This window comes from Malus domestica, chromosome 11, assembly GCF_042453785.1.
Source record: "Malus domestica chromosome 11, GDT2T_hap1".
In the NCBI taxonomy this organism is placed as follows: Eukaryota; Viridiplantae; Streptophyta; class Magnoliopsida; order Rosales; family Rosaceae; genus Malus; species Malus domestica.
The window spans coordinates 7,864,207-7,884,670 of record NC_091671.1 but is presented as its reverse complement, the minus strand read 5'-3'; the positions used below and the strand labels follow the sequence as shown (position 1 = coordinate 7,884,670).

Here is a 20,464-nt window from a genome sequence, read left to right as displayed (position 1 = left end):
ACTTACCTAGCATTTCTCTCGAGTACTCATCTTTAACATCTTGTGCTTGCAGAGAAGATACCACATCTGCTTAAGAAACAGATAGGGCAAATGAAAAGGATACAAGGAAGCATGTGGAGACAAGCGCAACTAAACACGTGCCAACTCACCTATTACTTCTTCAAAAGTAAAGGTATCCCATATCATCAGGGTCGAACGTACCCCAGATTTGAAAAACTTGTTTTGACTCTCAAATTCTCGAGTCAGCTTGTTCCTTTGGAGGAAACCAGGAAACCCTTCAATCCAATTCAAGAATAAGCATGTGGAAAGTCAACAAGTACAACCCGATTCATCCTTTATTTCTTCAAAAGCAAAAATATCTCATATCATATCTTCTCCCTTTTCTTCTCTTTATCCTTTTTGTTGCCTGCAAGATAGGGATAATGAGAACAATCACCTGGAACCCGAGATCAAAACTTCCAATATGAGGCTGACTGCTTGGAACTCTGATTGCTTACCTTGTCTGTCACCTCTTTCGGCAGATCTCCTAGCTGGACGACTTAAGGAACTCCTACTATATGGTTTGTATAACACTTGACCAAGCTCGAAACTACAAGTAAGCTTCAAGTGAAAATGATACATAACATTGTGCGTTAACATCGGCTAAAGATACCACTCCTAGATGCAGGTCAAATACCTCCAGAAAAGATGTCACTTCTACCTATGGGGCAGAGGCAAGTGAAAATGATGTCACACTTTGGTACTTAGAAGTTTCATGATTACTAAGTGGCTTGGATCTTGCAAGTCCCCAACCGAGGAGCTTCCCTCACTCGGAAACTTAGGGGAGCACTGTTTGTACCATACTTGACCAATCCCGAAATTACCGAGTACCGGTCAACGTTATACCGTCAAGGACCCAGAAGAGTTTCCCTCCAACCAAGAGGCCAATCATAGCGCGACACATGTCGACATCAGAAGCCAATCACAGCGCGACAACACAACACGTGTCAATGTCAGAACAAAGCTACAAACTCCCTTCTATAAAAGGAGATCATTCTCCCACAATAATTCCTAATGCCATTTGTACTAAATTATTTACTAGAACTCACTAAAGGAGAGTTTGAACCTATGTATTTGTGTAAACCCTTCACAATTAATGAGAACTCCTCTACTCCATGGACGTAGCCAATCTGGGTGAACCACATACATCTTGTGTTTGTTTCCTTGTCTCTATCCATATACATACTTATCCACACTAGTGACCGGAGCAATCTAGCGAAGGTCACAAACTATGCTATTGTTAGAAATAAAGGGGAAGAAATGATCAATTATACCATCTCCAACAATACTAGCCAAATCTGATGCTATTGTAACTAGCCAAATCTGATGCTATTGTAACTAGCCAAATGACTCAAATGTTAATTTGGCTAGCCAGCTTCCATCAATACTAGCTATTTCCTAAACTTTACAACCCAAGCTATTTTTCTTCTCTTAAAGCCCACAAACGACGCAATTTATAGTTTTTCTCTCTCCTCCTAGCTAAATTCAGCTAGTTACTATTCACAAAGTTAAGATAACTAGTCATTTAGTCAGTATGTTGGAGCTTCATTTTTTCTGTATTGTTTAAAGTAGCCAAAAGTCTCATTTAGTAGGTTGTTGGAAATGCTCTAATTCGCATCAATTATTATCCAAAATCTTGATATTTATATCGGTAGCTGCATGTATAGTTATCCAGTGGCTGTTGCATTTATTTTGGGTAGGTTGTATGTTATTATGTGTTGCAAAAATCAGAAAGCCAGACCCCAAAATAATAATTCAAAAATACAGAAAGAAGCTTTCTTGATCATTGGTAATTTGACCATACATTATTAGGATATACATAAGAAAATACATAGCCAATTGCTGGCCTCCATGCTTTTCCATTTGCTCAAAGGAGCTTTGAAATTGAAGCTAAAAAGCTTAAGCACCTAGGCAGTCACTGATGTCTCAATTGCCAGCAGCTTCCCTGAAAAGGTTCTACCCATGGCTGTGTCCTTATTGTTGATTTCCCATAGTTCTGGAAGTGCTTCTCTGATATTGTGGATGCTCTCGATTGCATAATCCACACCCTTGGTTCTGTTGGAAGTGCCAACCTATACATATATAGATGCAATAGATAGGGTTTAGAAATGTTTTATATTAGCAACAAACATGAACTGAACAATATTTATTTTCGGTTTACAACTTACCAATACAGTATGGAGACCGATGTTCTTTCCAGCTTGTATGTTCCTGATGCTATCATCAAAGAATAGCTGCAAGAGTACCAAATCTCTTTGTTAGAAGTGCTTTTGTCGAATCGCTTGTGTTAGAAGCTCTTTGTTTAGAAGCACAGCAAGATTTTTATTACAACTTTAAGTGCTTCCCGAAAATGCACTTGAAAGCACATTGGTTCTTTACTAGAATGCCCTAAAAATTCATGGAAGGTGCTTCTGATTGTCTAGCGCTTTTGGCACTTCGAATTAAAAGCGCAGACCCTACGGTTAATAACATGAAATGGATCATTTTAAATTTCAGGAATGCTTGGTAAGAACCAAGGTCTAAATATCGATATTATCCCGATATTTCCATCGAAATTTCCATGTTTTTGGACTACCGATATTTCCGATATCATCGATATTTTAGACCTTGATAGGAACTCTATGTGGTACTAAGTCATTCATGTATCTTACCATGCAATTAGGGGTGGGTTCAAAAAACCGAAAACCGAAAAAAACCGAAAACCAAACCGAACCGAAACCGAAAAACCGAACCGAACAAAAAAACCGAACCGAATTGAAAAAACCGAACCGAACCGAATTCTTTTGGTTCGGTTCGGTTTTAGTGATCTAGAAACTGAACCAAACCGAACCGAACCGAATTAATTAAATTAATTTTTTTATTTAATTATTTGTTTTGGATATTATTTTCTAAACCCAATTTGTAAGTTAAAATGTGCTAAACCCAATGTGTTGCCAAACTTTAAGCTCAAAATATTAAAAAAAAGTCCTATAAAAACTCTAAACCCTAACCTATTATTTATCCCCCATATAAGGTTCCGGAGCCAAACCTCATCCTGAAGTACCTACACCCATCTCCATAGCACTGTCTACTTCTGTCTCAGCTTTCTTTTCCAAATCTACTCTCATATAACATGTAACAGAATCCATAAACATTGATTTCGGGTAGATTACTTAGGGAATTTGTGATGGAAAAGAATCCAACACACACTAAATAAATCCACCCACGCATTTCTTTTACTAATCAAGTTGTCAACATGCAGTTACAAGCAAACAACCCTGATCTTTGAACAACATCATACAATTTAACTTTTCTAAGTCATTTGTACGATTTTTGTGTTGTGAGGTTGTTAGTTTGGACTTTGGAAGACTTGATTGATGATTTTAGTTCAACTTTAAATGTTTATTTTCATTGTCTTTGATTATAGTTAGAATGATTATGTTATGATTGTGTTGGATACGTTAAAATTTAAAATTTCAATGTTTTTCATTTTTTGAAAGAAAAAAAAACAAAAAACCGAAACCGAACCGAAAAAAACCGAAAAAAAAATGAACCGAACCGAACCGAACCGAAATTTCGGTTTGGTTTCGGTTTTGGCAAAAAACCGAACCGAATTAAACCGAACCCACCCGTACATGCAATGTATAAAGTGTAAAATATTGTACTAATTCATTATATATAAATGATTATGGTGTGTTTAAACTTCTTTCATTAATTACTACATATTTTCTACACTCACAATGTTTGCCAGCTCGCTATATAATCAACTTAAATCAGTTAAATCCATCATGCAATGCATTTCCTTCCAATTTTTTGTGATAAACTAATAGATAATTGACTAAATAAACATCCTGCAAAGTTTCAATAAAAATTTCCAAGTTTTTCTTACAATTTCCGTGGTTTTTATTCAATTTTTATCGATATCGATAATATCCCGATATTTCCATCGAAATTTCCGTATTTTTGGACTACTGATATTTTCGATATCATCGATATTTTAGACCTTGGTAAGAACTAATTAGATGGCAATGTAAGTAGAATTTCACATCAGATTCATAAACAAGTAGGAGAATAATTGTCTTACAGTTCTTTGAGGGTTAATGTTGGCTTTTTCAAAGGCTTGTTCATATGCATTTGCAAACGGCTTGCAAACAATTGGAGTCACTGGAAGCTCTGATATTTCAGCATCAAATAAGCAAGAATGATCCAAAACACTCGTGCTGCTGCATCCTTCATCATCATTAGTGGGATTCAGAGTCTCAAAGCAAATAACTCCTTCAAAGCAGTCATTCAATCCAAGCTTGCTTAGGGTTTTTGCCACGTGGACCTTATCCCCATTTGAGAAAATCTGTTTCATGCATAAAACAAAAGAAAACATAATTAGAGGAATAAATATTTAAATATTGAAGCTAATTAGTAATTAATTACAATCAATTTCCTATTTAAATGTGACTTGTTGCTTACAAGTTTCCTGTATGGCAGGCTCAGCAATAGAGTCCTTAAGACATGGTCAGGTCTTAGATTCTCATAGGGCAATCTTCCATGAACAAAACTGTAATATTTGGGAATTTGTGAGATTATTGCATCGTATAATGATGGAAAATAAATAAATAAAAAACAGAAAATGGAAAAATTTGATACCTATGATAGTCATCATTGTCAAAATTGTAACCAATAGCTTTGAGACCGGCCATTGATGTACCATAATTCTTGTACAATACTTGATTCACCTCAGTGGCTCTTTTTTCCTCTATGCCTAATTTTTTAACCATGAATTCTGAGAAAAGATGATTAAGAATAATCAGATAATTAATATTCAATTTCACTAAATAACTGATGAAAAGTGTGTGTGGATGGAGGAGGCATTGATGGATTGTGCTATACCTTCAATGTTCTTGGTGCATTGTTTAGATAATCCAGAACTCAAGGGATAAAGGGTGTCATCAAGATCTGCAACAAAACAGTTTCTTTGTTATTATTATTATTTTTTTCAATTCGAGTCGTATTGTAATCTAATTTATAATATAAGGAGGTGGATTCGAACATGAGTGAACAGGGGGACTACTGCTAATCTCTTGGTTACATCCAAGTTAACAAGCTTAGGTCTGGAAACTTAAAGGCATGGTATATATGAGACTTAAAAAGGATAAAAAGTGAAAAGACTTACCAAAGAGAAGGCACTCATATTTTGGCATCTGATCAGCCTGCTGATACTGGTTTTGGAATTCCATTTTAGCACTACAAATCAAAGCTTCAAAAGAAAGCCGGAAGGTTACTTAGAGAGAGAGAGAGAGAGAGAGAGAGAGAGAGAGAGAGAGAAAGAGGTGCAATGTTTAAAGGAGGAAGGGAGTTTTGTTGCAGAGAGAAGATGGTGCAGATGAGACTTGGGTTTGAGTTGAGAAAATATTGGAGGGCTTAAATCATATATATATAAGAAATCCACAGGAAGGTCAAGCATGCCACCTTCTTTGACACTCAAACGTCTAGAAGGTAGAAACGTATATAATATATCTTGACTATATATATATATATATATATATATATGCGACTGGCCACAACACACCACACACAATTCAAAATTGAACACCTAAAATAAGGGAAAGCATTTCTACGTGTATATCAACAGTGAAAGCATGTGAAACGTATCAAATCCTCAACAATCAACATATAGCATACAAATAAGAAGTGCATGTCACATTGAAAGTTTTTAAGGTGCATTTCAAGACTGATATCACAAACACAAGGATAAATTTTTGTAATGCTATAGTCGACCACACCATGAATCTCTAGTGGAACTCTCATAGGATTCCAACACAGATGAAATTCTGCCATCTGTCATCACTAGGTGTAGTGTTATCAATATTTAGTTTGTAGGTTAATATTATATATACATGTTATGATTCAGGTGCAAAAAACGAGTATTCCTGTATCGATAACAACTCCTGCTAAAGCAACGCAACAACCTCTCCTTCTGAACCTTCGTCATAGAGGAAGGAATTGTTGATGATTTTGGCCGGCTCTATAGTTTCGAGGTTGTCTTAGATCTTTTTACCGTTTTGCGGAACATCTTGGCCCTCATCAATTTAAAACAGACTTTTCAAGTATTTAAATACTATTTAAATTTATAGCATCACGAAGCAGTGTTACAATCACGTTAAAAAAAATTCTCGTACTCATTTAGAGTAGAACAAATAGCTTTTCCCATTTCAACTTTAGTGAAGTGTTGCACCAAAAAGAACAAAGAGCTTTGATAGGATGAGAATATTTTAAGCTGGGTGGTTCAACACATCCATTTTTATCTTACTCCCTCTTTTCAATTTCCTTAATTCAACATCTTATACCATCCTTTCAATTTACTCAATTCAACGATCAAAAATTTAAAAAAAAAAAAATTAGTGGTAAAGAGAAGTGTGAATCATACAACCCTTTAAATTACTCAGGTATATTACGGTTGATTTGCTGGTAATATCTTATGTTTGTGTCACATCTTTGACCAACTAAAGTACAATTTACATCCTAATATAAAAAGCACTCGAGGATTTAGTGCTTTTCTAATCCTATAACTTTTTGTATGGAAAACGCGTGGTCGTTGTTAGCAAGCATTTGGAAACTTGTAATCCATGACATCATGGAAGTGGTGTATTTATAAAATAGCAAATAAAGAATACAGATTTCAACCATTCATGAAACGTGTGAAATAGTTAGCGAAGAAGTTCCGAGAACAATGTACAAACTATGAATAACTAAGTAGGCAGAACCTGAGGTTCAAGGGGTGATGAGCCGTCATCCTCGGACCCAACCAGCGGTGTCTCCACTGTTTTCTCACCATCTTTCTCTTCAAAACCGTCCTTAAATCTATCGTAGTTGGTCGCTTCAGCCGGTTTATATGGTCTTTCCCCCAACACCTTGATCAGGTCATCTTGGTGAAGAACTTCCTTTTCAAGCAACAGTTCTGCAATTTCAGCTATTTGCTCTTTATGTTCCTCTACGAGTTCAACTGTGCGTGCATACGCCTTACCCACCCATTCGCGCACTTCACCATCAATAAGGGCTCCGGTCTTGCTGCTGTAGGGCTTTGACATCTCAAATGATTCTTCCCTTTGAGGGAAAGAAAGGAGACCTACCTTGTCACTGAAACCATAGACTGCAACTTGGGCGTAGGTCATCTTTGTCACTTTCTCCAGATCGTTTTGGGCTCCTGTCGAGATTTTTCCCAACATAACCTGCACCCCAGAATATGTTAACCAACAATATCACTAGATGACTAATGAAGTTCCAAGGAACTTGAGAATGACGATAGAAGAATAAGAAGAATTAAGAAATGTTACGTATCATAAACATCTTCAAAAATAAGACTAATGAAGTTTCATGTTACCTGTTCAGCTGCTCTACCACCGAGGGTCATGCAGGTCATATCAAAAAGCTGCTCCTTGGTCATGAGGAGGTTTTCATTTGGAACATACTGGGCAAACCCAAGTGCTGCAGTACCACGAGGAACAATGGTCACTTTCAACAACGGTTCTGCGTGTTCTAAGAACCAGCCGGTAACAGCATGCCCTGATTCATGGTAGGCAACAGTACGGCGCTCGAGCTTGCTTATAACCTGTTTGACAAGCAAAAGGATGTCAAAATTCCAATTATACAGAACAAAGACAAAGAAAAACACTGAAGGTTAAAAGTCAAAGCATTCTCAACTAAGACATAGAATCCCTTATATCTACCTATAAGTTTGATCTGGACCTTTGTTAACACTACTGAACCTGCATAATGGAGGCTAAAGTGGGACCTACAAGGTCCAGATCAATGGAAAGAACCTGTTCTAACTCAACATAAGGGGCCACCTATAGCCGCATAAGATCCAACCCCAGTACTATAGTTTTAGGAAGATGGATAACAAGAGTTGCCAAATATTTTCTTCTTCCAAGGTATGCAATGATTATCTCCAAAGGTTCCAACCAAATCTCTAGCTAAAGTGCACATCACAAATTCCATCATAGCAATGACCGGAGTCCTAAGTAGGGAGGACACAATGCTGTGCCAGCCCATGTTATGCAGCATTGCTCTTTCTTTCATTTTCGGACAATGAGGAGATGAGAGGGAAGGGAATGGTAAATTTACTAAGAAATGAAATAAAGTTATCATATGCCATGAAACTAACGAACAATCCAAAAATGACTTACCCTGTTCTTCTTCTCCAAACCACCAATAATTCTGTCTATAGCCGCCTCAAAATGCTGCATTGTGACCAGTGCACTCTCATTTCTTGCAGCAATTAGAGCACCTTCATTGCAAACATTTGCAATGTCTGCCCCAGCAAACCCTGGAGTCAGGGCTGCAAGCCTTTGAGAATAATATGATGGTTCATGATCAAGTTTGATCTTTTTCAAGTATATCTGAAATATCTGGTCACGACCTTTAATATCGGGCCTATCAATAGAGATTTGGCGATCAAATCGACCAGGCCTTAATAAGGCTTTGTCCAAAATATCAGGCCTATTGGTGCCAGCAAGAACCACTACTCCAGCAGTTGTTCCAAAGCCATCCATCTCTACCAACAACTGATTTAGAGTACTCTCACGCTCATCATTGGAACCTGAGAATCCCCCACGCCCCCTTGCTCGACCAATTGCATCAATCTCATCAATAAATATAATACTCGGAGCACATTGCCTTGCTTCCTGAAACAAGTTTCTAACTCTAGATGGTCCAACACCGACGAACATCTCCATGAAGTCTGATCCAGATATAGACAGAAATGGAACACCAGATTCCCCTGCAGTTGCTTTTGCTAGAAGGGTCTTTCCAGTGCCTGGAGGGCCTACCAATAGAGCTCCTTTGGGAATTTTGGCTCCCAAATCCTCATATTTCTTAGGATTCTTGAGAAAGTGCACAAATTCCATGATTTCCTGCTTTGCTTCATCACAACCAGCAACATCTTTAAAATAGATCTGTACCAATTAAAAATATCAGGTACTGCTGAAAACGTATGACAGAGCTTAAGAAAATATATTACAACAGATTAATGACAAGAAAACACTAGCGAAACAAAAAGTCAACCTTGTTCTTTGCATTTTTATCTACTTTTGTAACTTGGGCTTTTCCTATATTGAAGATCCCACGGCCACTTTTTCCACCAGGCCCACCAATACCTAGTCCACCCTGCATTTTCCGCCCCATAAACAAGAGGGATCCCAAAAGCAGTAGTGTTGGTGCAAATCTCATCAATTCTTGGTACCAAACCATCTCCGAGGCATATGTAACAGGAACAAAATCATGACTGTCTATTCCCAATGCTTCCTGGGCATCCTCCAACTTCTCCTCAAAAGATTCAACACTTCCAATATTGAAATAGTATTTGTACTGGCCCCCATTTGCACGAGTAGGGGTACCAGGTCCTTGGACAACTTCCTCACTTGTCTGACCGCGTGGTGAGTTACGCACATACACTTTGGCAACTGATTTATTAGAGACAACTATATGATCCACTAAGCCTGGTTCCAGAAGTTTGTTTTTAAACTCTTGGAAACTTATCTGCAAAGAACAAAATTGCAGAGCATGTGAGTAGAGAACTTCTTTCTGGTATAGAGAAATAACGTAAACATAAAACAGAGTGGTACCACAAAAGAGATTACAAACAAGACTCAAATCTTTGACCAGATTCGTACACATACATGTCAACGAATTTACTAATTTGGAAGTGAACCGGTAATTTCTCAGTAATTAGGGTAACAAACATGTTGGCTGAATCTAGCTCACTCCCAACATCAACTCAAATTAGGGTCACAAAACTCGGCTTTATATCACAACAAAACAAGAAATTTTACAATGTGGCCTGTAGTTACATAAACACCATTCAGAAAACCTAAAATGAAAAAACAAATATAGCAAGATAATTGAAAGAAAGAGATCACATATTTGTGTATACACTAACCTGTTGCTGATCAGGAGAACCAAAGGAGAAGGAGGAAAGAAATAGCCCAATGACCAATAGGGGGGTGATTAAATTTTGAAACTGCCTCAAGAAAGTTTCCTGAAAACTCCCCTGATCATTTGTCTTTGATTCGTCTAAATTGAAAGAAACTTAAAGTTAATAGAAATGTAAAAGACTATAAATGCACAACCAACACGGAATTGTCTTAAAAACATATTCCTAAAATTTTGGGGATGAAAGAGCATGTCATCCTGGATAGGGAGAGAAACAAAAATAGCGAGAAAGAGAACTAGAGAAAGGAGAAAAGACGGTGAACCAATCTTCTTACTTAATATGACAAAATGTCCAAAAAATATTTTTTAATAAAAGCTTATATGCAGGCAATCCATAATAACAAAAAATAGAATAATTAAACTTAGTATTTAAGAAAATGATCTTAAAACAAATAACTAATCCCAAAATTCTAGTCTTAATGATAAAATATAAATTGTTTACTTGCATCTTTCATTACATAAGCCCTCACCTGCTATAATAGGCCCTAATGAAGGATTTTATGCCTACCTCCTCCCCTTTAACCCACCCCACTGAACACTGGACAGCTTTAAATTACACAAGTATTCAGTATCAAATACTAACATAGAACCTACACTTTTAAATTTGACACTATTTTCTATCAGACTCAGATGAGTCTCTTATGACCAAGTTTACATACAGAAAAATTGTAGTCATTTATCAGTGTTGGTGACAAACACCTACTAAATAAAATGTCCATTTTACGACGAGATACATCTTGTTTTCAAGGTATGCTAAGCCTAGGTAGGGAACTGCAAGAGTCGACCTCTAACTGTGAGTGTGGGGTAAGTGCTTTACAACTAGAACCATGTGTCTCCATGAAAGTACTTATTCTAACCAGCAAATAAAAACTTACAGCGGTGCCACTTCGAAACTCCAATGTTTCAAAAACACATTATTTTTTTTCCTGACAACATGATTCATATATTCAAAACTCCAAAACATCTAAGCACACATGAGATTCTGAAACGTAAAAACACTAATCTAACATAAATTAAAACAACAAAATCCTACATTTTTTCACTTATATGATAAACATTCAACTCACACAATCATAATAGTGAAAATGTATCGAAAGTAAGCCCTGTTGCAGCTGGAAAGACAGAAACTTAACCTTTCGACTCCGATTTCTGCTCATCACCTTTCGGAATTTCCTTCTTTTCCTTGGGATAGAAGTTCTCATAATCTGCAACACCAAGAGCAACACAAGCACATACTCAATCTAACCACTATATTTCTCGACAAATCACAGCAACAATTACATTCATTTAGCTGAAATACAATTAACTAACAAACCCACAACACAAAAATAAAATAAAAACTGAAAATTGCATACTCTTTTTCTTTGGGTTTTCACTCGAAAAGTGTCGGCAAAGTTTAGGGCTTGCAAGAATGCCACTGAAATCCGAAACGCATGCTTTGTGGGCTGCTATTGACGCAGCAAAATACGACCTCAAAAACCCTAATTCCCCATCGACCGGACCCAGATACGAACCAAAACGCGGAACTCCAGAAGTCCCTCCATTCCCAATCAGACCCGCCGATCGCCCACTTCCATTCGACAAATTCTACCACACAAAATTAAAAAAAAATAAAAATAAAAAACCCCCGGAAATTTAAACAAAAAATTAAATTAAAAGTCGAAAAAAAAAAGATAAGAGAGATTGGAGAGCTTACACTGGAGCGAGAAGATCGAGAAACGGAGCGACCAATCCGAGAAAAAATCATAACTTTGATGCCTCAGGTGGAGAGGGAGACTGAAATTTTGCTTCTGGGAATCGTTGAGAGCCAATGGAAACTTACCTCTCGAGCTGATTCGATGAACCCATTTGGAAAAATCCGATTTTTCTTTGTTTTCTTTTGGTTTTGTAAAATTATTCGGTGCGTATTTTGGGCGAAGTGCGTGTGTTTGCGAACTGGGGAGGCGAGAAAAGTACAAGGTGTTTGGTTGCGGAGATATTTGGTGTTACGTGGATTATTTTTATCGAAAGGATGACTTGCTTGGCAAACAAGACAATACATTCACGCCCACGGATTTCGACTACCAAAACGTAGTATGGCTTTTGGCTGTTGAAAACAAATAGTCGGACTCCTTCATAACTTTTGACGAAACCTTTATCGGACTTGAATGGTAAAAACCATAATACGATATGATTTGAGTTTCATACGATTAATTGACAAAATTTGAGTTTTGAATAATTAAGTTAGATTGAATGTGAGTTTCATAAGGTATTACCGCAAATAAGCCTTCATGAATTTATTGTAAAAGCTGGTCTTTCTACATGCAAACCGGAACATTGGTATCATAGTGAAAATAATGCTTGGTAGATAACTTACTTTAGAGCAAGTTAGATAATTTTTTTTAATCAAATTTGGGATTGTTAAAAGACTAATGCTAGGTAGACCAGATTTTTAAATTTAATTTTGTAAATGATATGATATAATTGTTGATATGAAACACATGAAATAATTTTTTTTTAATTATTTTAGCTGTTGGATTTAAAATTGGACTGTTAGATCTTTTTTTACTCAAAAAAAAAAATGTTTTTGGGGTAAAAACTAAATTTTATAGAGAAATATTTCTAGGTTGAAAATTTTAGGTTTTAACCTAAGCATTGAAGATGGCCTTGGCATTTCTCATCTAAAAAATTGATTCAAGAAAATCAATAAACAAGTATTTAAAATAAGAGGTTAAAAGGTGTAGCGAATGAGTTATGATTTTGAAAGTTTACAAGTCTATTTCTAGAGAACTTGGATAATTCGCTATATTTCTTCTCATATTCCATATCCTTGGATTATCCAAACGATTAATCTAAATCAAAACACAGAAGATAAGTCTAATTTCCCATGGCTGTCTCTTTGGATACTCTTTTGACCAAATTTGGCTTGGGTTAGCCAAATTGTTGCATCCTATAAAGTCGGGCTTTCTTCCCCCCACTCAGCCATGGAAGCCAAATCAATGTTCCTTCACTCCAAAACAATCCCTTTCTGTTCCACATTCACAGACACACCCAAATTCTCCCTCGGGCAGTTCAGCAAACTCCTTCCGTGCAACTCAAACAAACCACAGCTCTACCTTCCGCCATAGCCTTAAACCCCTCAAAACCCCGGCAACGTTATGTCTTTCCCAAAACCCATTATTCTTATCAACTCCAACAGGAACAAGAACAAGCACCCATTTGTTAGCTCCGCTCAAATTCTCATACTCTAGCACCTCAAGCTACCCAGAATCTAAAACTCCATTGCTGAAGCATTTCAACAACTTCTCCTCTGACTCATTGAAAGCTACCCTTTTGAAATTAACCCCATTTGATGTGATTAAATGGTCTGGGATGTTGTCATTTACAATTGCAGCCACCAAAGGGACTCTGAATTTGCTATTGAGCCCCTTGGCCTTGGTTTCTGGCTGTATTGGCTGCGGTTTACGGGTTATACTGCTTCGGAATCATTTGCGCGGTGAAGTAAATGTATTTAGCAGCTTGCCATTGTTACTTCAGTGTTTTCTTGGCTCACACTTGTCCCGCCAGCCTATTTCAATGGCTACCTTGAAGGTTGGCCTGTATTCTTCTTTGCGTACCATTATTTCTATTTCTTCAATGTTAGTGTGAGGAAACCGTTATATGGAGATTACTATGCCCGCACACATGATCCCAAGTGAGAAGTGAGCCCACCGAAATGGTTGCGCATTTTGTTCTGTGTTGGGGTCATGGCTGGTCAGCATTCCTGGCAGGTGGAGCAATGTTCCTATTTGGATTTTGATATTGGTGACTCTGCTATTGCAGTATAACTCAACATTGTATCTTGCAAAGTATTCAGAAAAGGTTGTGGTGCCAACTGTTGTTATGCAGTTGGGGCTTACCGGTGTCTACGTCATCCAATATATGTGTCTGCAATGTATCTGTTTGCTGCGTATTTCATTGTGGCGATTACGCTTTGAGCACCTTTGAGCTTACTATTCATTGTAGCGGTTTGTTCGTCGTACTATGATCAGAAGGCCAAAACGGAGGAGGCTTTGATGGTTGACACTTTTGGGCAGAGGTATACGGATTATGCGAGCAAAGGTAGGTACAAGTTCGTTCCTTCTATCTGTTAGTCGTTCATATGAAGGATATATATATATTTTTTTTCGGTGAAGACATATGAAGGATATATTGTGTTGTACTAATATGAGCATTTTCCAAGAGTGTGTTGTACAAAGTTATATTGTAACATCATTATAAGATATGACATATTTCATCCCTTTTTACTTCTTCAAAAGTTACATTGTAACTTCATTCTAAGATATGACATACTTCACTTATTTTTACTTCTCTCATACCTTTTTAGTTTTCAGCCGTCGGATCAGATTAATTGAAAAAAATTAACAGATAGAAATTAACAAGGGATGTGTGAATAGCACATCCCTATATATATTCCTTTGAACACGCGTGTTTTAAGTGTTTTGGTTCACCTCACATTGGTGCTTTATTTGTCAATCTATCCTTGTGCCACCCATATTCCAAAATTGGCAAATGATACACTTGCTGCAATTTCTTTGGCTAAGGAACACGTTTGGTTGGTTTGTCAGGTGTCAGAACAAGCCGGTTTGTAATGTCATTTATAGATACGACACACTTCACACATGAAAAGTTTAAATTAAACCCTTACATTATCTTCGGCCAACTCTACGAGAAATTTTTCAGTATGACGGGAACACAGATGGTATAATACGTATTTTTTATGTAAGTAAAGAAAAATTTTATTTTTCAAATTGTTAACATTTTAACACATATATCTCACTATTTATATAATAATACGTAATGTACCATCTTATGTGGCAAGTTGAAAAATCTCTTCAACTCTACACTCATACTTTCAATAATTTCTAAACTATTCGGGTTTGGGCCCCTAGCTTTTCTCGTGCCACTACATGTACAGAACCCATCCCATATATTTCAAATAGAGCTTGGCGCGCTTTTCACCGACCAAATATGGCGCTTGTACTAGAAACGCAAAGAACTCCGCAATACACGGTCTTAAGTCGATCCACGTGTCAGAATAAAAAGGTTAAAGCGCCAAGCGACACGTGGACGTCATGCCCTGCTTAGCTGTCCCGACAGCAACCACAAATCCAATTGGACGGGCACTAACCCTAAACATGTAAGAAGTAGAGTCTTCCAGAACAAGCTTTTCCAAACACAGCAGTACTGTTCTTCCACCGCAAGCCATTCAAAAGTAAAACCCTATATAAACCCTGTCTCTGTTTTCCCTCACATTTTATATTCTCAGACTTCAGAGTTTTAATATTGACAGTAAATATGGTGATGAATATGATGATGGAAGTTGAAGCGGAAGTTGATTATGAGAAGGGATGCTGTACCCCGAAACGCAGCGAGTTTCGGATTCCGGAGGCGGTGGCGCCTCCTCCTGCGCCAAAGAAGAAGGCGTATTGGGTTGGAAAGAAGAACAAGAAGCCGCCGAAGAACGGGTATTTTAACCCTCCTGATCTCGAACTACTGTTTGCAGTGACTCCAGTACGCCAAGCTTGGGCTTAAACCAGTGTAGTTTCTTAGGGTTGTTTTAGGTTTTTTCTGGAAAATATTGAGGGTGCAGCGTTAACTTGCAGGTATTTTGGCTGGTGAAGAAGATAAATTATCTGTAAATATGAATGTAACGTAGCCAGTGATTTTTTGGGTTTGTTCTTTTTACTGTACAATTGAACTACTGGGACCAAAGGGCTTTTGGTTTTGGAATAGGGGTGTATTATTTACACATCATTTTTATTTCTCACACCCTTTATTAATATAAATCTTTTGATTTTCTTTATTTTAACCGATCCAGCAGTTACAAATTAAAAAAATGTGAAAAAGTAAAAAGTTTGCGTAGCACCGCCTAATATTATATATTGCAGTGAGTATATCGTATACCATATGTGTGGAGTTTGTCGGGAAACTTTGTTAGCACCGTGTTTTATGAAAGTGAAACTATTTGTTTTTTGGGGTTTCACTCCGTACCGTGGCAAATTATTTTGAACAAATCATTGGGTTTATACATCTAACCTACAATATGAATTTATCTAATTAGCAAACCTACAAGACATTGCACACAATGGTGATTTTTTTTAATAAACAATATTATCTACATTAAAAGAGTTGGAGAGTGGAATAAGTTTCACAATACATTAGCATCGTTTTTAGTGAGAAACGAACTTAAAATCTTTCAAGTGAAAAAAAAAACAAAAAAAACTATTAAACAATAGTATTAAGCGGCAATCTTTGTTGATATTTTAAATAACAAAATACCCCAAAACATAGTTTACATGGCGTATGTGCCAATGCATTGGACCGCCATTATCAATATAATGCATTTGGACCATTCCCACTAGTACTACTAACAAATGGACCGGGTTCTAAGCCCATTGTTTTTTCTTTTAATTAAAAACTTGACTACCTAATTTCCAACAAAGTGGATAGAGTCTAATTAGGAATGGGAGGCTCTCTTTTGAATTTTGTGTTTGATTTTGTTTTCTTTTGAGGGGGGTAGCGATGTAATGAAAATAGTAATCACTGGGAAAATTTTCTAAATATTAGACACACATTGTGGATTTTATAATTTTTAGAACTTTTTAACATTTAGAATTTTAGGAAGTCGAAAAGGATTCAAGCGAATTAAGGGCGCACTTGTTTGCCCTTATTAAACTTCACTAGACTAAACTTGCTTAGCTATTATTATTAGTCCGTGTTTGGTGCGAGGAAGGGCTAACTTTAATGAGACCAAGTCGAACTCTTGTCCACTAAGTGCTTCGTTAGGTGGTCTTAGCAAGACCGCGCAAAAAGTATGGGATTGTTAATCCCATCTCTAACACATGCATCGTTTGCACGTCTACATTTGACACCTAATTTTAAGTAAATTCATCATATTAATAAATAAGTTCATCCAATTCTTCTATATTAAAATATAAAAATTTGAAAGTACACCCAAAATGTTTCAAAACTAGTCAACCCAATATATGAATTATTTGGCAAATTTGTAAGTGCACTCATTTGCCCCATAGCCATCGCCATCACCAAATTCACCATAGCCAACCTATGGCTATGGACCTCCACTACCACCACCAGACGCAAGCAGGTAGTCACTACCATATTGACCAAACCCAATATTAAGGTCATCTCCAACCGAAGGAGGGCCAAATGGCTCATTTTAGCCCTATAGTTGTAACATCTCACATCGACCAACGGAGAGGGGGTGATGTACCTTATATGTACATGCTCACCTTCCTATAGCACAAGACTTTTAGGAACTCACTGGCTTCCAATTCCATCGGAAATCCGAAGTTAAGCAAGTTGAGCGAGAGCAATCCTAGGATGGGTGATCCCCTGGGAAGTTCTCGTCTGAGTTCCCATAAACAAAACCATGAGGGCGTGGTCGGGGCCCAAAATGGACAATATCGTACTACGGTGGAGTTGAGACTGGGATGTGACAAAATTGTATCAGAGCCACTCTGCCATTCGGTGCGAGTGTGTCGACGAGGACGTTAGGCCCCTAATGGGGTGGATTGTAACATCCCACATCGACCAACGAAAAGAATGTGATGTGCCTTATATGTACATGTTCACCTTCTTATAGCATGAGGCCTTTTGGGAATTCACTGGCTTCGGATTCCATCGGAACTTCGAAATTTAGTGAGTTCGAGCGAGAGAAATTCTAGGATGGGTGACCCCCCGAGAAGTTCTTGTCTGAGTTCTTAGAAACAAAATCGTGAGGGCGTGACCGGAGCCCAAAGCGGACAATATCGTGCTACGGCGGAGTCGAGACCGGGATGTGACAATAACCTTTCAATAAATTAATATGTTAATGAATAGTGTCAGGCCATATTTCTTACCATCTCCAACGGATGGGCCAAAAGGTCTTAGGCCAAACATAGCATTGTGACAAAAAAACATCTCTAACTGAAGGGGCCATAGGCCAAACATAATTTATTATTTAAATTTAAAAACTACAACTTAACTTTAAAAACTACAACAACTTAAATTTAAAGTCTATAATAATAATCATCATCATCCGCTATTGTAGGATTATAGTCGGATGTAAACAACTCTCGTCGGGCCATAATTTCCCTCTTTTTCCTATCAAAATAGGCCTTACTCAGTAGTGTAATCCGAAGTGTTCCTTTGCATATTCCTATCATCCATCTCTTCTTATATTTGTTTGGCCCATTCTTCGTGCTTACGATTCCTTTCTTTCGTGGCAATGACATTTTGCTCTACCATTAATCGTAATAAGGCTGCCATTTCCTGTTGAAATGCGTAATCATCTTTTGCCTTACCATTTTCCTTCAATTTTCGGGCATTGTTTCGTGCCGTAGCCCTAGGTATAGAACCTTCACCTGGAGACGGATTTTCTACCCTTGTTTCTTGAATGGTAGGAGATCCATCTTCATCCCCATCTGTAGTTGAGGATCCATTTTCGAACACCGCCGTATGACCAACTATTTGTTGAGGTGGATCTTCAAATAACACCCACCTTTTACAAATTTCCAGACAACCATGATGATTAAAGGGTTTCGAGTTGTCCTCCATATACAACTCCTCCGCTTGGTGTACCTAGAAAAAATTATTACAAAAATTAAAGGAAATTAATTTATGAAATTAAATGTAATATAATTAAATATTTAAAATAAGTTGTGAAAACACTTACTTTGTCGTAGTAATTGGCTCCACTTTCATGTTTGCTTGCGACCTTTAACACTGCTTGATGCCATTTATTCAAACTTGGATGAAGATGTTTCTTCCATCTTGAAGAATAACTATCATGGTTTCAGGTATTCGGTGGAGTGGTGCATTCGTATAACTCATAGTATTTTTTGGACGTACTAGTCCAAACACCTTTACTTGTTTGAGAAATCCACATCACACTATCTTCTGAGACCCATCTATATGCCCTGCAAAGAGCTTCATCTTCTTTTTGGGTTCAAGCCCTACCTTTCATTGCAGATGTGGCAATTTGAAAATTATTGAAAAAATTGAAGGAAAGATTATTGGAAGAGGTAAGAGAATAGAATGTGAAGAATTGAAATAGAATGAAGTAAGATAGTATGGAATAGTGAAAATTATGTTAGAAATGGTGTAGGAATGGTTTAGGTATTTATAGGAAAAAAAATGAGATTTTTTAAATATTTTTTGTTTCAAAAATTGTCCTAAAAAAAAAAATTCAAATCCAACGGTCACCTGACGTCAACCAGCCATTGCTAGTTGGCGTCATGCTGATGCCAGGTAGCCGTTATATTCAAAAAATGTGTCGGCCCAGGGCTAGCCGATTAGCCTGATTTGGTGTTTTTGGCCTGGTGGGGCCCACGAGCCATTTGGCCTAGCCCTAGGTTGGAGACGGTTTTCTTGTCATTTCGGGCTATTTTTAGCCCTATGGCCCTTTAACCGAATCGGTTGGAGATGACCTAACCTACTCAAATGTAAGACAACTAGCGAAGAACATATATAGAAGTTGTCCCTTTTCTTTACCATCATTGAAACTTTTGAAATTCATGCACTGAAACCATCCATCCTATGCCAACCGCTCTATATTTATTAGCATATGACTTCAAAGTTTATTTATTTCTGTTAAAACGGGGCCTAAGCCACGCTAAATAAAAGAAAACATCAACTCAAAGGGTTTACACAGACAACTCAAGTCTAAACAACTCCAGAGATATTATCTAGCAACAAGTGAACATTGGATCCAATATAGCATGAACTGGATATAGCATTGCCCCAGTTCATGCTATATTTCCCCTTTTGTGATGTGTTGTATCAAATGGTGGGGTTGGTGCGGTCTATCCAATGCGAATGGTAGCTTCATTAAAGGTTTTGTGCGCAGTATCTATTGTAGCAGTCACCATTTATTTATAGGGAGCTTTCATGAAAAGGGTTTGAGCTAAGTTTATTTTAACAAAAAATCATGCTATAACTTTATTTAATGAAAAATAATTAAATATTAATGAAAAACCCTTAAATTTTAATAAAAATGACAAAAAACTTAAATTTTAATGAAAATGACACAATTTGAATAAAAAAATTAAAAAAAAAAACCTAACATGCATCTATCGCAGACACTGTTTATGAAACTAGTCACTATTTAAGAAATTAAACACTATTTATGAAACTAAAACACTATTTATCAAACTGAACGGTACTACACTATTTATTGGTCCAGTTTCATAAATGGTGTTTAATTCTTGTGCTAGTTCTTGATCATGTTTAATAAACAGTGCCTAGTTATTGAGTCCAATTTCATAAATAGTGTATAGTAATTAATATAGTTTCATAAATAGTATCTTTTTCTTGATCTGGTTTCATAAATAGTGTTTAGTTATTAGTCTACTTTCATAAATAGTGCCTAGTTCTTTGTCATGTTTCATAAATATTGTATAGTTCTTGGTCCAGTTTCATAAGGTTTGAAACTTATATCCTT

The 20,464-nt window shown here is 37.0% G+C and overlaps 2 protein-coding genes and 1 pseudogene across 3 annotated transcripts; 1 reads left to right on the top strand and 2 right to left on the bottom strand.

The window, feature by feature from the left end:
• Positions 1–1,801: 1,801 nt before the first annotated feature.
• On the bottom strand, positions 1,802–5,518 carry LOC103429977 (uncharacterized protein C24B11.05-like). Its single transcript, XM_029088356.2, has 7 exons — positions 5,186–5,518; positions 4,903–4,968; positions 4,660–4,795; positions 4,483–4,570; positions 4,103–4,366; positions 2,208–2,273; positions 1,802–2,111 (listed from the first exon to the last, which is right to left on the bottom strand). The coding sequence occupies exons 1-7, from the start codon at positions 5,247–5,249 to the stop codon at positions 1,947–1,949; spliced, it is 849 nt and encodes a 282-aa protein (XP_028944189.1). The 5' UTR covers positions 5,250–5,518; the 3' UTR covers positions 1,802–1,946.
• A 1,126-nt stretch (positions 5,519–6,644) lies between these two features.
• Positions 6,645–12,093, bottom strand: LOC103447520 (ATP-dependent zinc metalloprotease FTSH 10, mitochondrial-like). Of its 2 annotated transcripts, XM_008386718.4 has the most exons (8): positions 11,699–12,093; positions 11,358–11,589; positions 11,136–11,207; positions 9,950–10,083; positions 9,076–9,549; positions 8,199–8,966; positions 7,394–7,621; positions 6,645–7,241 (listed from the first exon to the last, which is right to left on the bottom strand). In XM_008386718.4, the coding sequence occupies exons 1-8, from the start codon at positions 11,747–11,749 to the stop codon at positions 6,762–6,764; spliced, it is 2,439 nt and encodes an 812-aa protein (XP_008384940.2). In that variant the 5' UTR covers positions 11,750–12,093; the 3' UTR covers positions 6,645–6,761. The 2 variants fall into 2 exon arrangements, with proteins under 2 accessions (XP_008384940.2, XP_070663868.1); XM_070807767.1 differs by lacking the exon at positions 9,950–10,083 and having other exon boundaries at positions 11,699–11,973.
• Positions 12,094–12,868: 775 nt separating this feature from the next.
• On the top strand, positions 12,869–14,209 carry LOC103429978 (uncharacterized; annotated as a pseudogene).
• The last annotated feature ends 6,255 nt before the right edge of the window (positions 14,210–20,464 follow it).

What these genes read in the sequence shown, in the direction of transcription:
- LOC103429977 (XM_029088356.2), bottom strand. Translation starts at nt 5,249, where the DNA reads ATGGAATTCCAAAACCAGTATCAGCAGGCTGATCAGATGCCAAAATAT. An exon ending in ATGCACCAAGAACATTGAAG is followed by an intron (nt 4,796 to 4,902) that starts GTATAGCACAAT and finishes ATCTTTTCTCAG; the next exon opens with AATTCATGGTTAAAAAATTA. An exon ending in ACATTAACCCTCAAAGAACT is followed by an intron (nt 2,274 to 4,102) that starts GTAAGACAATTA and finishes GTACTCTTGCAG; the next exon opens with CTATTCTTTGATGATAGCAT.
- LOC103447520 (XM_008386718.4), bottom strand. Translation starts at nt 11,749, where the DNA reads ATGATTTTTTCTCGGATTGGTCGCTCCGTTTCTCGATCTTCTCGCTCC. An exon ending in TGAAAACCCAAAGAAAAAGA is followed by an intron (nt 11,208 to 11,357) that starts GTATGCAATTTT and finishes TTGGTGTTGCAG; the next exon opens with ATTATGAGAACTTCTATCCC. An exon ending in ATAAAAATGCAAAGAACAAG is followed by an intron (nt 8,967 to 9,075) that starts GTTGACTTTTTG and finishes TAATTGGTACAG; the next exon opens with ATCTATTTTAAAGATGTTGC.